At 44.4% G+C, this 14,850-nt stretch overlaps 1 protein-coding gene across 6 annotated transcripts in view; it reads right to left on the bottom strand.

Annotated features, from left to right (window-relative positions):
• Window positions 1-14,850, bottom strand: part of SFMBT2 (Scm like with four mbt domains 2) — a 220,901-nt gene that overhangs the window by 34,448 nt on the left and 171,603 nt on the right. For all 6 annotated transcript variants that reach the window (XM_045812898.2, XM_045812901.2, XM_045812897.2 and 3 more), the window contains 4 exons: window positions 7,241-7,354; window positions 5,635-5,677; window positions 3,689-3,759; window positions 1,400-1,539 (listed from right to left, as the gene is read on the bottom strand). In XM_045812898.2, coding sequence (XP_045668854.1) covers window positions 1,400-1,539; window positions 3,689-3,759; window positions 5,635-5,677; window positions 7,241-7,354 — 368 coding nt within the window. The remainder of the gene's footprint in view (window positions 1-1,399; window positions 1,540-3,688; window positions 3,760-5,634; window positions 5,678-7,240; window positions 7,355-14,850) is intronic.

Here is a 14,850-nt window from a genome sequence, read left to right as displayed (position 1 = left end):
GCTAAAACGATCTCATTCTCTTTAAGTAGAATGACACTTGAAACCATACGGAGGTTCCTGTGTGGAGGGGACGGTGTTCGCACAGTGTCACTCAGAGGGCTCCCGTCCTCCGGAATGGCAAGTCTGCATTCCTCACAGCACCAGAGAAGGCCTTCCTCAAGCTACGCAGCTACCCAGTCCTGCCTCACCCATCAGGCAAGCCAGATCTCTCCTTTCTGTTCTTCTCAAAACAGGATATACTCTCCCACACCTATGAGTCGCCCCCAGCCTAAGGACCCCCACTCCTTCCCCGGATACCCACCTGTGCACCGTGGCTGTCCTCCCAAGTTTGAGGCACTGCTCCCTTTGCTGAAGCCGGAGCAAGGGTCCCTTGCCATCTGTTTGTCACTCCCTCCCCTGTGCTCCCAGAGTGCTCTGCTCTGTGCCCTGAGTGTCCCCCCACACGCTGTACCTCCAGCCTAGAATTACTCATCTCCCAACAGGGCCGTGAAGCCCCAACAGGCAGAGGGCAGACAGGGCTTGTGTTCGGACCCAGTACTTGGCACAGTGCCTGCCTCCGAGAAGTGGCCTCACAGACATGTGTTCGGTGGACGAACGGATTGTCGTGCCCCGGGAATTAAAACACATTTTTCTCATGGTACAGTAGTGATAAAGAAGACCTACGTGGGGTCCTCTTTCTTAACAGAAAACACTGATATGTGTGAGAAAAGCAGAGATTGCATTCCAAGAATGGTTCCAGAATTCCAAGCCATGTCCACACGGGGTCTGTGGCGAGGCTATAAAAACAGACCAGAGAGGAAAGCCTCCATCAACGTAATGAGGATTCACCTCTCTCTGTAGGTCGAGCCTCAAAGGCAGGAAGAGAAATGGGAAAGAATACCATCAAACTGATGCGTGGCCTGGGCCTTCCCCGCGACACACACTTCATGCACGGGCCTGGGGCCCACCTTGCATTGAGCCGTGCCTCCTCCATGCAGGAGTGGTGCTGAGTACGGCAGACGGTAGGGAAGGCAATGCCGCTCCCAACACGGCCGAGGGGTGTCCATCCTTAACAGCACTTGCTCTCGCCCATCCAGGCTTACTTACCTCTTGAGAGAAACCTCCAGTCTGCAGGCCCAGGCCCTCACCCCACACATAGCCCTCAAACCCACTGCAAGGTTTCCCCGGACTCAGGGGAGGAAGGCCTAGTCCCCCGGCCAGCCTGTGAGTCTTTCATGGGCAGGAATGCCGTTTCCCATCCCTGCCTGACCTGCTCCAGCCCAAGGATGGAGACAAAGCAGGTGCTTGGAAAACGTCACCTCAAATGATCCGAATTTCCGTTATGTCCTTCAGAAATTCTGTCTACATCTTGGACACCTGTGGAAATACGCCGACACTGACCCCCGTGCACACGCCTTACCTCTTTCAGAACCAGCACACATTTGCCTGGTCCCACCGACTGAGGTAGCTCTGCGATTCTCCCTTTGTTCAGGTAAGGGCCTGAGAAACACCTGTGGTTGATAAAAAGCTGAGGACAGCAGTATTTCCCGTTGACAGTACCTGCGGGGAAGAGCAACACAGCTCATGCTTTAGGAGCCAACAAAAAATTAGCTGGCAAAATTACCCAGAGGCCCACTGTGTCTTAATATCAGAATGCCTTATAAACCCAATAGCTTAGAGATTCAAGTTATTTTTTTGCTACCATATAAATGAACTTTTCTGTTTATGATGCAGAATTCAAGACACACAAAAAGATGCTAAAACCAAGACAATGACAACTAACATATCACTGTGCAGCTAAGAAAAAACAAAACACAACACACCAGCTCCAGAGCTAAGCTCCCCTGGGTTTCCTACCCCAGAAACTGCCCCACCTTCTCTTCCCCTTCCCTGAATCTGGTGTTTATCATTCCCACGCAGGTCTATAAACCTGATCACACACACAGGTACATGTGTGTCGACAAGCAATGCATGGTATTTGGGATATTTTAAAAATACTCCATAAATGGTTTTCTGCAACATTTTGTTTGTTCGACCTGAAGTTTCTGAGATCCATCCAGGTCGGTACATGTATAAGCAGACCGTTCATCCATTTGTCACTTCTGTGCGTGACCCCATTACATGAACACAGCACAAGCAAGCCATCGCTCTCTTGCTGACGGATGCTCAGTGACTTCCACCTGCTTGGGATTACCCACGGTGCTCTGCTGAGTACAGCTGTAAATGTCTGCATCTGCGTAGCGGCAAGAGAACTTTCCAAGTGTATAACGAGGAGGAGCGCTGCTCGGCCATGGGGTCCTGCATGTCCTCAGTTGTACCACACGGGGTCAAACTGATGTCCACGTGGACTATCCCAATTTATTCTTCTATGAGCCTGGCATAGGAGTGGCCGCTATATCACACCCAAGCCAACACCAGACACGGCAGGGCATCTGCACTTGGCCAATCTCATGGATGTGCAATGTTCCTCCCAGCGGACCGAATCTGTATTTCCCTCATTATGCTTTCAACGCAGCAGGCTGTCGGTCTAGCTGTGTCTCAAAGGGCCACAGGGAAATGTGGAAGAACTAAGTGGTAAAGTATTTTCCTAAAGCTTCCCAATGTCCCTAACAGGGTTTCGCTGTCAGCCAAGACTGGCCCTCCCCCACGCTGCTCCAAGCTCCGTTCCACTAACAGTGGAATCTCTGTACAAAAACTGTTAGTAGTTTCGGATGGTAATTTAACAGTCCAGGAAGGACGGTCCTCATGGACTTCAACTAAGAACCAACAGGGAACGAGGGAGAAATGTTATTTTTGTGAGGGTAAGACAAAAGGAGTAATGTAACAATTACAGACTCTGAAAGAAGAGCTGACATGGTTCTTTTACAACCATTCTGAAGTTTGAATTCTATATAACAAAATTAGGCAAAAGAATTATGTCCACAGCTGCATATACATGGAAATTCTTTGGTAGGATTACCCTACCCAGAACTTCAGGAAAAAAACAGTTTTAGTAAGTCTACTCATAAAAATGCTCTCCTTACTACAACTCTGACTGCTAGGACTCTTCCATGGTGCATAGCTTAGAGTCCTGGAAGAATTCAGAGCAGGTTTCACTTTGGCTAGAAAACAGAATTCTTAATAATCAAATATATTATTTAATGTACAAACACATCTATAATCAAATTTGTTGTCAACGGGGAATTCACATTTGTGTTTTCAAAGGTTATTATAAGATACAGAATTGTACACATTAAAAAACATATATTATTCACTCTCAGCTTTCAAACACAGAGGGTTTTAAGGAACAATTCAAAAGCCCATGGGGACTTAAATATTAACCAATAATGGAAAAATGCAAGTGGAAGGACATAAAATGTAAAAAAAAAAAAAATGAGTGCCTAATAATGGTATTTTCAATTCTTTCTCCTTGCACATGACCATCCACGACATACAACCCTAACTGGGCTCGTAATTTCCAAGTAACGCATGGACTCTTCTCCGGCAGATGGAGAGAACTGTCTAGAGCTACTGACCGAGAGACAGAAGAGGCACAGAGAATTCGGTTTAGATTTTTTTTTTTTTTAAAGTAGGTATGTGTTAGTAAGTAGCAACAGACACAAGGAGAATGAACTTAAAGTTGAGACATTCTTATACTGACCTAAAAACACATGCATGTCTCCACTCCCAAATCGGGAAGGGAGAGCCAGCTGTAAATGGGCTCATTTACCTGCGGTGTCCAGGTGAGAGAATAGACAGAGGTCATGAGGTATTTTCTCAACAGGCACTGTGGATGGCAATCTGTTGATCAAGAAAATACAACTATCACAGGTCGCACACTTGAGAAGAAACTCAATTGATGAATTAACTAATTAAATAACACTAATTCCAAAGTCTTTTCACAACTTAAAGTGACTATCACGGAAATCCAAGCACGCAGTGAGAGAGGATGCATACGTCAAGCAGCAACAGCAGTACAAACTGGTACGATATTTCAGAGAGGTCGTCCCCAAATTCTTGTAATGATCCTAAGAAGCCAATGGCACGTCTGTCCCTCAACAGGTCATTCCTAATCAGTGATGTTCTTCTAGGTGGCTTCTGGCTTTTCTCTTGCTATAAAATTGTCATAATGTCCTCCATTATATTTTAGACAGACTTTAATGGAAGTCAGACTTCTCTTCAATAAAAGAAACTAGTACTTTCTACAAACTAGTGTCTGAGAACTACCTGGCCTTCGATTTTTGGTGCCTGTGCTTGTGTGGGTCATGGCCACACGAAAAAGACCTTCAAAGAAAGCCTATGAACGATGGGTCCTAGAATGTGAAGTAGGCCTATCCTAGCACAGAGATTTGTGTTACAGTTCAGTAAAAAGTTGCTGAATAAACATTAAAAAAAAAGGTAGCCACGGGGAAAAGAGAGGTGTGTTGGGTCTCACAGGGTACCCCGGATGGTGGTGTAGAAACCACACCACTGAAAAGTGACACAAGTGCAAAGCAAACCATCACGAAGTCTCCATGGGGTGATCTTTGCACTGGTTCTCAAAGTGGGGTCCCCACACTAGCGGACCAGCATCCCCTGGAAACTTGTTGGATGCACAGATGCTCGGGCCCCACTGAAGACATCCTGAGTCAGGGACTTGGAGATGGGGGCCCGGCAGTTTGTGTGCTGTACCGAGCCGTGTGCAGGACGGGGAGCATGGAGCCACAGACCACGAAGTTATAAATTCGGATTTGGATTCAATGATGGGCCCCTTTATTATTTGCTCTCTATTTTCAATGATATCCAGACCAAACTGGAGTCAGATTATTAACCTGCTACACTGTGCTTAGACATCAATGTATGGAAAATGGCCATAAAATTGTTATTCACATTCAAATAGCCATGCAGTTATTATTCAATTTCACTTTAAGTTTAAACCTGGGTACCTGAAAAAAAAAATGCTGCTCTCAAATTCATTTCCACCAGTGCATTTTTGTTAGAAAACAGAACCACCCGGCAATGGATGTGTATTTTAGTGTACCTTAGCTATTTTTCAATATATAAAAATAGTACCAACGGTGGCAATTCTTCAAAAACATGCTGCATGTATGCACACTGCCCGATACCCTCCACCTCCCTAAAATTACAACTGAAATGTGGGGTAACTTACACTGACTCAACCCTGCACAACCCACACATTTTTTTTCACATGAAATCTAATTTAATCTTCAAGAAATGCCTGAGAAACAGGTGTTTCACACATGAGGGCACTGGGAGGCAGAGCAATAAAGCACCTTCCTCAAGGACACCTTGCCGGGGGCAGCAGAGCTGGCCTCAGACAGCAGTCTGCCTGCCCGGCTGGCCTCAACCAGTGCCGCCAGCATGCTGAGTGTGGGTGGGGACAGTGATACCCCTCACTATCGGGGTGTGAGGCCAGGATGCCCTGCAGCTATGCCGAGGTGGAACGGAAGGGAGAAACCACAATCCAGAGAAGAGATCCCTAGAAGAGCGAGCCTGTGTCTCGCACGTAACAGGTGTGCCGTGAACAACAGGTATTTCCTACCATCACCTCTGCGCCTGCGCCAAGCGTGAACTAGCTCCCTGATAAAAACAGCCACGCTGCCTACCCTCGCTAAAGACAGCTCTGTGTAGTTTATCACCTGAGTGCTGGGAAAAGAAACAGAAACAAAAGCTTACTGTTTTTCTGGTTGCACGACTGCAATCTTTCTCTTCTTTTGTGCTGTAAAACAGGCAAGAAAGGGCAGACGGACAGTCAGCTTCATTCGCGAGTGGGCAAAAGCGTTTTTTAAAAATGTCTTCCTGTAAAATTGTGTCAGTTTTAAAGAAACAATTTAAACACTGGAAAGTTATTTCATTCCTACCACAGCTTTATCTTAATTTCTTCCAGCATTAAAATAGACTTTGACTCAGGGCGCCTGGGTGATGCAGTTGGCTCAGGTCGTGATCTCAAGGTTGTGAGATCGAGCCTCATGTCAGGCTCTGTGCTCAGCGGGGAGTCTGCATGTCCCTCTCTCTCCCTCTGCCTCTCTCTCCCCTCCACTTTCTCCCCCCTTCTCAATCTCTCTCTCTAAAATATATAAATAAATCTAAAAGAGACTCTGACTCATCAGAAATGAAGTCTAAATAGAATTTACTGCATTTCATAAGATTAAACAGATCACTATGTTTGTATCTTTTGGATAAATACCTAATAGTGCAATTGCTGGGTTGTAGGGTAGCTCTATTTTTAACTTTTTGAGGACCCTCCATACGGTTTTCTAGAGTGGCTGCATAATTTTAAATAACACTTTCGGTAAACATTATGGTGGAATAAAAAGATGCCAAGATTGATTAGTTTTGAAGATTTTTAAATGGTACCTTCTCAGTTTAATGACCTACAATAACATAGGTTAAAACACACACTGTTGTATATATTTAAGAGACAGAGAGAGACAGAGAGACAAAGTTAGTTGTTGGGTTAACTACTAATACTGTTTTAATTTGGTATTTTTGTGATCAGAAGGATGTGATATAATGCACTTTTCAAAGTAGAGTTGAAATCCCACTGGTTAGTGCTAAGGGTAGTTAAGTTTTTGTATGTTATGTCAGTAATTATTAGGACCACTTAGGATTCTTTTAGGATAAACCTCATGAGAAAAATCAGTTCTTTCTCAGACATAATACAGAAACGTAATATTTGGGGGCTCCTGGGCGGCTCAGTGGGTTAAGTGTCTGACTCTTGGTTTTGGCTCAGGTTGTGGTCTCAGGGTCATGGGATTGAGCCCCGAGTAGGGCTCTGTGCTGACAGTGGAGCCTTCTTGAGATTCTCTCTCCCTCTGCCCCTTGCCTCTCCCCCCCAACCCACACATGCAGTTTCTCTCCCCTTCCCAAAACCAACATCGAAAACCAACAAAAAAACCACATAGATTTTAGCTTAAATTTTCTCTAATCAAAATAATGAACTGTACACAAAACCGGGAGAATTTATTTTATTTTATATACTCTTTATATTGTTTTATATATTTATCGATCTTATATTTACTTTACATTTTCTCTCTGCCACTCTGCAACCTTCACCTGCCCTATCATTATGACTCACCTTGTCAACCTGTGAAATGCTTCCAAATATGCATCCCACGAAGATACTGAAAGCGCCCATGAGATAAAAATATTGGGGCTCCGTGGGAAGTCTAACACCAGTTCTGTTTTTTCCAACCTGGCTATAGTCTCTTTACAACACTGTGTATTTACCCCTCAAAGCCCCCAATGTTGTCCGCAATGGCTCCCACTGGACGCTACTTACAGACTGTTTTGTGTGGTGTGGTCAGAGGGTAAGAGTTTGCTTCGCACCAGCCCACGGGGAAGATGTCCATGGACTCCACGTCCACAATGAACTCCGGAGCAGGGGTCGGCAGACCTGCATCGGAAAAGTCAAAACAACAGGTACAGGTTTCACCACAGAGACCTGGAAGAAGGGGACAAAGTGCAAGCATCCCTGCGATGAGGACCACACACCCCCAGACCGTTCAGCTGAGCACAGTCTGATGACAGGTGCCAGCACTGGAAATACCCAACAGCCAGAGTACGTGGGGTGCAAATAAAGTGGAGATCCAGAAAATCCAAGCTATTTCCTGCTGCACGTGGGCTGGGGGGGTTGTGGGGGTGGGCACGGAAACACTGGCGGAGGGAACACCTCTGCCCCTTTCCTAAAAGTACCCTTAAAATAAAGGAAACGGGCCGAGCTGGGGGGTGGGGGCCACAGCACGCGTGTGTAAGCCACTGAGACACACTGTGTCCAACACCAACTAACGAAAGTCAACATAACCGTGAAAAGAACGAGTCGGGCGTGGCAACGCGGATTTTGAGTGGGACACACAGACGACACAGTTCCCCTAGGGAACGTGCTCCCTCATCGGTTTGCCTGCGGTTACTTATCTCGAACTCCACTGGGGGCCCGCAGACTTTCGGCATGTCACACAAAAGCCATTTGTGCGGGAGTGTCTTTTCTAGCGGGGCCTGCCTAACGATCACCCCGTTGGGCGATCCTACTACTGCCTTGTGATCAATCGACACCACGGCTCAGAGACTCTGAAAGAGAGAGGAAATCTGCGTGTCACGGGAGCAAAGGTTTCAAGGAGATCTGGCCATAGAGGATACGTCTGGAACCTAGCAAACTAGTGAAAAGAAGAAAATCTGACACTGAATCAACAGTTCTTTGAAAACCACACCACCACCACTGAAGGAAGACACCCGTGAACTAAGAATCGAAAGACAGGAACTCTATTAATAGGGACCCACTGGCTCTGACCACTTACTCCTGCTTTGTTCCCCTTTCTTCATGGACAATCAAGATGAAAACAACGCAGTAGAACCCCTCACGCATCCGCGTCTCCACACCACAACCCATGAATTTGAAATCCTATCCCCCCCAAAAAAGTAACTTCACGAAGCTCAGTTCCAGCAGACACAAAATGTTCCCAACCACTGTAACTGGGACGCTCGCTGCATTGGCTCCTACCCCTGACTTCTCGTGGTCAAGTGGACACTGCGAAAATGGAGCACGCTGTTTGATACACGTGGGCTCCAATTTAGCACTAACCTAGCGTACTGGTGCATTTCAAGTGCCCTGAGCACGCTGACACACACATATTATCACCACCAGTAGTCACTTCCAACTTTTGATTTCTCCCTCCAAAAACGAACAATATTATCAATCCTAACTTTCTTTTTCCTTCATTTGCCCATAATTTGAAGGATGTATGAACTAAAGGAATGCAAGCAGGTTTATGGGGATTATTTCTCAACACAGTCGAGTGAATGGAAATCATTTCTGTCTCCAATTACGACTCAACCAGTACGTAACCTACTTGCCAAAGAGACCACCAAATAAACAAGACGACGTCTAAAACAAGGCAAGAAGTAAAGAAACTCTCCAGGTGGCTTCCAATGTGCTAATGATTGCTCCTGTCCCAGAGGGCACATGGCTCTCCAGAGGGTCCTCGAGCTGTTACCTCATCTTCAAACTCACAAAAGTAGCATGTGTTTCTTAGTTACTCAACAAGTTTGCTAATGGCTGAATTCATCTACGACATACATTTGTATCTCCAGACTTACATTTAGGTACAAATAAGATTTTCAAGGTCAAAGTAGTACTTGAAAAAGAAGCACAAGGTGAACTTGATAGCCTGTTCCTTCCTGAATCATGACCTTCATCTTCCAATATTCTGTTGCTTCAAATATCACTTGATATTAATGCTTTAATACATACACTTCCACAACAACATATACAGTAATATATTTATATGGTCGTCTTTACCATACTTTAAAATTCTTTGATCATGCTCTCCGTTCAAAACAAATATTTATTAGCTGCAATGTGTCAGCGACTATGTCCTCAAGAAAGATAACCCTGCCTTCCTCGCACTTTCAAATCTAAGCCATTAAGGCATCTATTAAATAGGAACAGATGGAAAAGCCAGTTATCTACCTCCCAGGAACATTTTCCTGACCGTGAAACTTTTCCAATCCTATTCTGAATGATGGGTACCAATTCCTTATGTCCCTTTGTCAACCTTATGTATCCAGATACATCTGGCTGGACTTGGAATAATCTTTTCAAAAAATAACCCATTATTTTAATCCATTAGAAATGCATGCGATTCTGCTTGCTTATTCTAGGATTTCCAAAACTACCTATGCAAAGCTTAGGGGACTACTGCAACAGTCTTACCATTTTAGTGGACACCCTCTGTGAACAACACAAGGTCATACTCAACCTCAGACTTCATTTCAGCTACATCTGTCAATATGGATTCTACTCATTCATCCTCATCCAGAACCTTCATCTCAAAAACCACTGGGAAACCTCAATCTCCATCTATGGGGAAGTACTTAAACAAATAATGGTACACTGTAGGATGGGATATTCTGCCACTATTAGAAAGAATGAGAAACCTCTTTGTATACTTACATATAAAGATATATATGTATATGTTGAGTCAAAGAAAGGCAGAGTACAGAACACTGCATATATATATAGTATGTTACCATCTGTTTAAAAAGGGGGAAATAACATATATTTATATGTGCATAAAACAAATATGGAAGAAAGTGTAAAATTCTAATACAGTGGGTATCTGCTGGGAAAGGAGCTGGGACACTGAGGGATGGGGGCAGGGGTAGGACAGAGACTCTGACCACAGATACTTTCATGTATTTTTGGCCCTTGTGAACGAATCAACTAATTTACAATCGCAACCTCACTATCACCACGATAACCACATAACACAAAACACTCCGAGAAGAAAGGAGTCTCATGCATGGACCGTACTGCCACAGAGGCCAGATTAATGAAGGGCAAATGACCTTAACAAAAAATAAAACCAAACTATAATGAATCATTCTGCTGCTAAGAGGACAAATGTTCCATACTCACAAAGCATATAAATTTTTAAGAGTCACTTTGGAACTTAAAATAGTTCTGCAATTGCCATATCCTGAGACTGTGTCATCCCCTCACTGGATACCGTTCCCTCCCACAAAGTTCCACCTGCCCTCCGAAAGGCAGAGGCTTTGGGAAGAGAGTCAGAAGGAACCCCACACCTCCCTTAAAAGGAGGGAAGGAAGAAAGGCAAGAGGTATTTAAGGAAGCAAGTTAGCCTTGCTCAGTACCCTCATTAACAGTCAAAGGCCACAGCAAATTGTGATGGGCTCAAGCGTGCAATGGAAAGATAAGGCGCGAGAGAAGAGAAAGTGACCCAGTGATCCAGGGACAAGCAAGACTGGGTGCTGGAAACCCCGGGGGCCATCTGTCCGGCTCCTTCCATCTGCAGAGACCTAGCTACAAAACTAGTCTGCCATGTCCCTTCATCAGCTGTGGAGCCAAATTCCTAAGGAATAAAGAAAAGGGCAAAACCGTGGGCAGCAAGATCAAGATGTGACAGGAAACAGGCAGTTGGAAGGAAAACAACAGAAATGGGATCAAACGTGTGTGCGGAGAGACAGACACTCACAGGCCTGCAACCACTCGGAAGTGCTGACATCGGGCACAACACTTTCCCAAATGTTTAATCCTCACAACGACCCTAAGGGATAGGGACCAGATACAGCCCCATCTTATAGATGAGTAAGCTGAGGCACAGAAAAAGATCAAAGAGCAGCAAGTGGCTGATCCAGGATTTGACCCTAAATAATCTAACTCTAGAGGCACTGCAGATGGCATTTTTCTTTCTCTTGTTTGTGTTTCTGTTTTGGGTTTGTATTGGCTCGGTCTGATTAGCATCTGTCCCTTTCCTACTCGGGCCCCACATCTCTCCTGCAGAATTCCCAGGATGAGGCAGCCACTGCCGCTTCCCACAGAAGGGGAAGGAGCCCGATCTGCTCTCTGTGGGCAGATGACAACAGGAAGGTGGTCGGGCGTGAGTCACATCCATCACAACGACAGCTCGAAAGCCCAAACTCTGTGGGATCCTGCAGCAAAGCCTCTGGAGAGGCGATCCCCCAGCACCCCCGCCCCCAGTCAAAAGCCTCCCCTCCCCCCAATCACGTTGCCTAAGACAGACGGCGCCAGTTCTTGCGGGCCACCATGGACCTGTCTAATTGAGCACCAGCTTTGGGCACCAAACAGATTTGAGAGGATTAAAAGCCCGTGCCCACAGACAGCTCCCACTCTCCGACCACCCTCTTCAATGTTCAGGAAACATTGCTCTCAGCCCCTGATCTGCTGAGGCAGCTTCTCCCAAAATTGTCTCATGCAGGCCATACCTCCTTTTAAAGACTTTAAAACCACCCACACTGGCTTGAAATATAATTACTTTCCCATTTGCATTTTCCCTTGTTCGATTTTTGCAAGTCTCTGTGAAATGCTTATTAACCACCTGACTTTTCCACAAATTACAGGAAGGCTTAAGGGGCAGTTTTCCGCACCTGGTGTCCTAGCCGTAAGAGGTCGCCTCAACACAAGTTCCTTTAAACCATGCCACACCTCGCCCATTAGATCACAGAGTCTTTTACAAACCCTAGCGCACAGAAGAATCGTCTGGGAAGGGTGACATTAGAATGCAGACTCCCAGATCCTGCTTGGGACTCAGATGCACTAGGTCCGAGGAAGGTGCATTTTAATAGGACTCACGCAGATGATGCTGTGGAGGGTAGTTTACTGGACTGAACCAAGCATAGGAAAAAAAAAGGCCAAAGAGATTTTGAATGTTAGCTTACATGTATAAAATATTTCATTGGCTTAAAATTCAGTTGGCAAGATAGTTGTTTTTTTTAAATTTCGATTCAATGAGCCAACATACAGTACATCATTAGTTTCAGAGGTTCATCTGTTCCATATAACACCCAGTGCTCATCACATCACCTGCCCTCCTTAATGCCCATCACCCAGTTACCCCATCCCCCCAACCCCTCCCCTCCAGCAACCATCAGTTTGTTCCTTAGAGTTAAGAGTCTCTCATTGTTTTTCTCCCTCTCTGATTTCTTCCCATTCAGTTTTCCCTCCCTTCCCCTAGGATCCTCTGAGCTGTTTCCTATATTCCACGTATGAGTGAAACCATACAATAATTGTCTTTCTCCGATTGACTTATTTCACTTAGCATAACCCCCTCCAGTTCCATCCATGTCGATGCAAACGGTGGGTACTCGTCCTTTCTGATGGCTAATAGTCCATTGTATATATAGACCACATCTTCTTTATCCATTCGTCTGTTGAAGGGCATCTCAGTTCCTTCCACAGTTTGGCTATTGTGGACATTGCTGCCATGAACACTGGGACGCATGTGCCCTGGATTTTCACTACATCTGTGAATAAATACCCAGTAGTGCAATTGCTGAGTCAGAGGATAGCTCTATTTTTAACTTCTTGAGGAACCTCCATATTGTCTTCCGGAGTGGCTACAACAGCTTGCATTCCCACCAACAGTGTAGGAGGGTTCCCCTTTCTCTGCATCCTTGCCAACATCTGTTGTTTCCTGACTTGTTAATTTTAGCCATTCTGACTGGTGTGAGGTGGTATCTCATTGTGGTTTTGTATGTATTTCCCTCATGACAAGTGATTTGGAGCATTTTTTCATGTGTCTGTTGGCCATTTGGATGTCTTCTTTGGAGAAATGTCTGTTGATCTCTTTTGACCATTTCCTGATTGGATTCTTTGCTTTTGGGGTGTTGAGTTTGATAAGTTCTTTGCATACTTTGGATACTAGCCTTTATCTGATAAGACATTTGCAAATATCTCCTCCCATTCTGTCAGTTGCCTTTTAGTTTTGTCCACTGTTTCCTTTGCTGTGCAGAAGCTTTTTATCTTGATGAAGTCCCAATAGTTCATTTTTGCCTTTGTTTCCCTTGCCTTTGGAGACATGTCTAGTAAGAAGTTGCTGTGGCTGAGGTCGAAGACGTTGCTGCCTGTGTTCTCCTCTAGGATTTTGATGGATTCCTGTCTCACATTTAGGTCTTTCACCTATTTTAAGTTTATATTTGTGTATGGTGTAAGGAAACGGTCCAATTTTCCCAGCACCATTTATTAAAGAAACTGTCCTTTTTCCATTGGATACTCTTTCCTGCTTTGTCAAAGATTAACCACAATGTTGCAAGTCCATTTCTGGGTTCTTTATTCTGTTCCACTGATTTTTGTGTCTGTTTTTGTGCCAGTACCATTCTGTCTTGATAATTACAGCTTTGTAATAGAGCTTGAAGTCTGACATTGTGATACCACCAGTTTTGGTTTTCTTTTTCAACATTCCCCTGGCTATTTGGGGTCTTTCCTGGTTCCATACAAATTTTAGGATTATTTGTTTCGCTTTGTGAAAAATGTCAATGGTATTTTGATAGGGATTGCACCAACTATGTAGAACGCTCTGTGCAGCATAGACATTTTAACAATATTTATTCTTCCAATCCATGAGCATGGAAGTTTTCCATTTCTTTGTGTCTTCCTCAATTTCTGTCATAAGTGTTCCATAGTTTTCAGAGTACAGATCCTTATCTCTTTGGTTAGATTTATTCAGAAGTAGCTTATGGTTTTGGTGCAGTTGTAAATGGGATCGATTCTTTAATTTCTTTCTTCTGTCGCATTGTTCGTGTATGGAAATGCAACTGATTTCTGTGCATTCATTTTATATCCTGACACATTGCTGAATTCCTGTATGAGTTCTGGCAGTTTGGGGTGAAGTCTTTTGGGTTTTTTCACATAAAGTTTCATGTCATCTGCGAAGAGTAAGAGTTTGACTTCTTTTTGCTATTCGGATGCCTTTTATTTCTTTCTGTCGTCCGATTGCTGAAGCTAGGATTCTAGTACTATGCTGAACAACAGTGTTGAAAGTGGGTCCTCACCTTAGGGGTAAATCTCTGTTTTTCCCCATTGAGAGATATTCGCTGTGGGCTTTTCATATATGGCTTTTATGATATTGAGGTGTGTTCCCTCTACTCCTACACTGTGGAGAGTTTTAATCAAGAAAGGATGCTATCCTTTGTCCAATACTTTTTCTGAATCAACTGAGAGGATCATATGGTTCTTGTCCTTTGTTTTATTAATGACGTATCATGTTGACTGATTTGCTAATGTTCTACCACGCCCAGGAATAAATCCCACTTGGTCTTGGTGAATAACCATTTTAATATACTGTTGGATCCTACTGGCTAGTATCTTGGTGAGAATTTTTGCATCCATGTTCACCAGGGATATTGGTCTGTAATTCTCCTTTTTGGTCTGGTTTTGGGACTCAAAGTAATGCTGGTTTCACAGAAAGAGTCTGGAAGTTTTCCTTCCATTTCTGTTTTTTGAAACAGCTTCAGAAAAATAGGTACTATTTATTCTTTAAATATTTGGTAAAATTCCCCTGGGTAGCCATTCAGCCCTGGACTCTGTTTTGCTGGTAGATTTTTGATTACTGATTCAATTGGGCTGAAGCTGGTTAT

Source organism: Ursus americanus, chromosome 31 (assembly GCF_024610735.1).
Source record: "Ursus americanus isolate L20-20 chromosome 31, mUrsAme1.1.p, whole genome shotgun sequence".
NCBI classification, from domain to species: Eukaryota; Metazoa; Chordata; class Mammalia; order Carnivora; family Ursidae; genus Ursus; species Ursus americanus.
The sequence above is the reverse complement of the archived record's forward strand: the minus strand, read 5'-3'. Positions and strand labels throughout refer to the sequence as shown.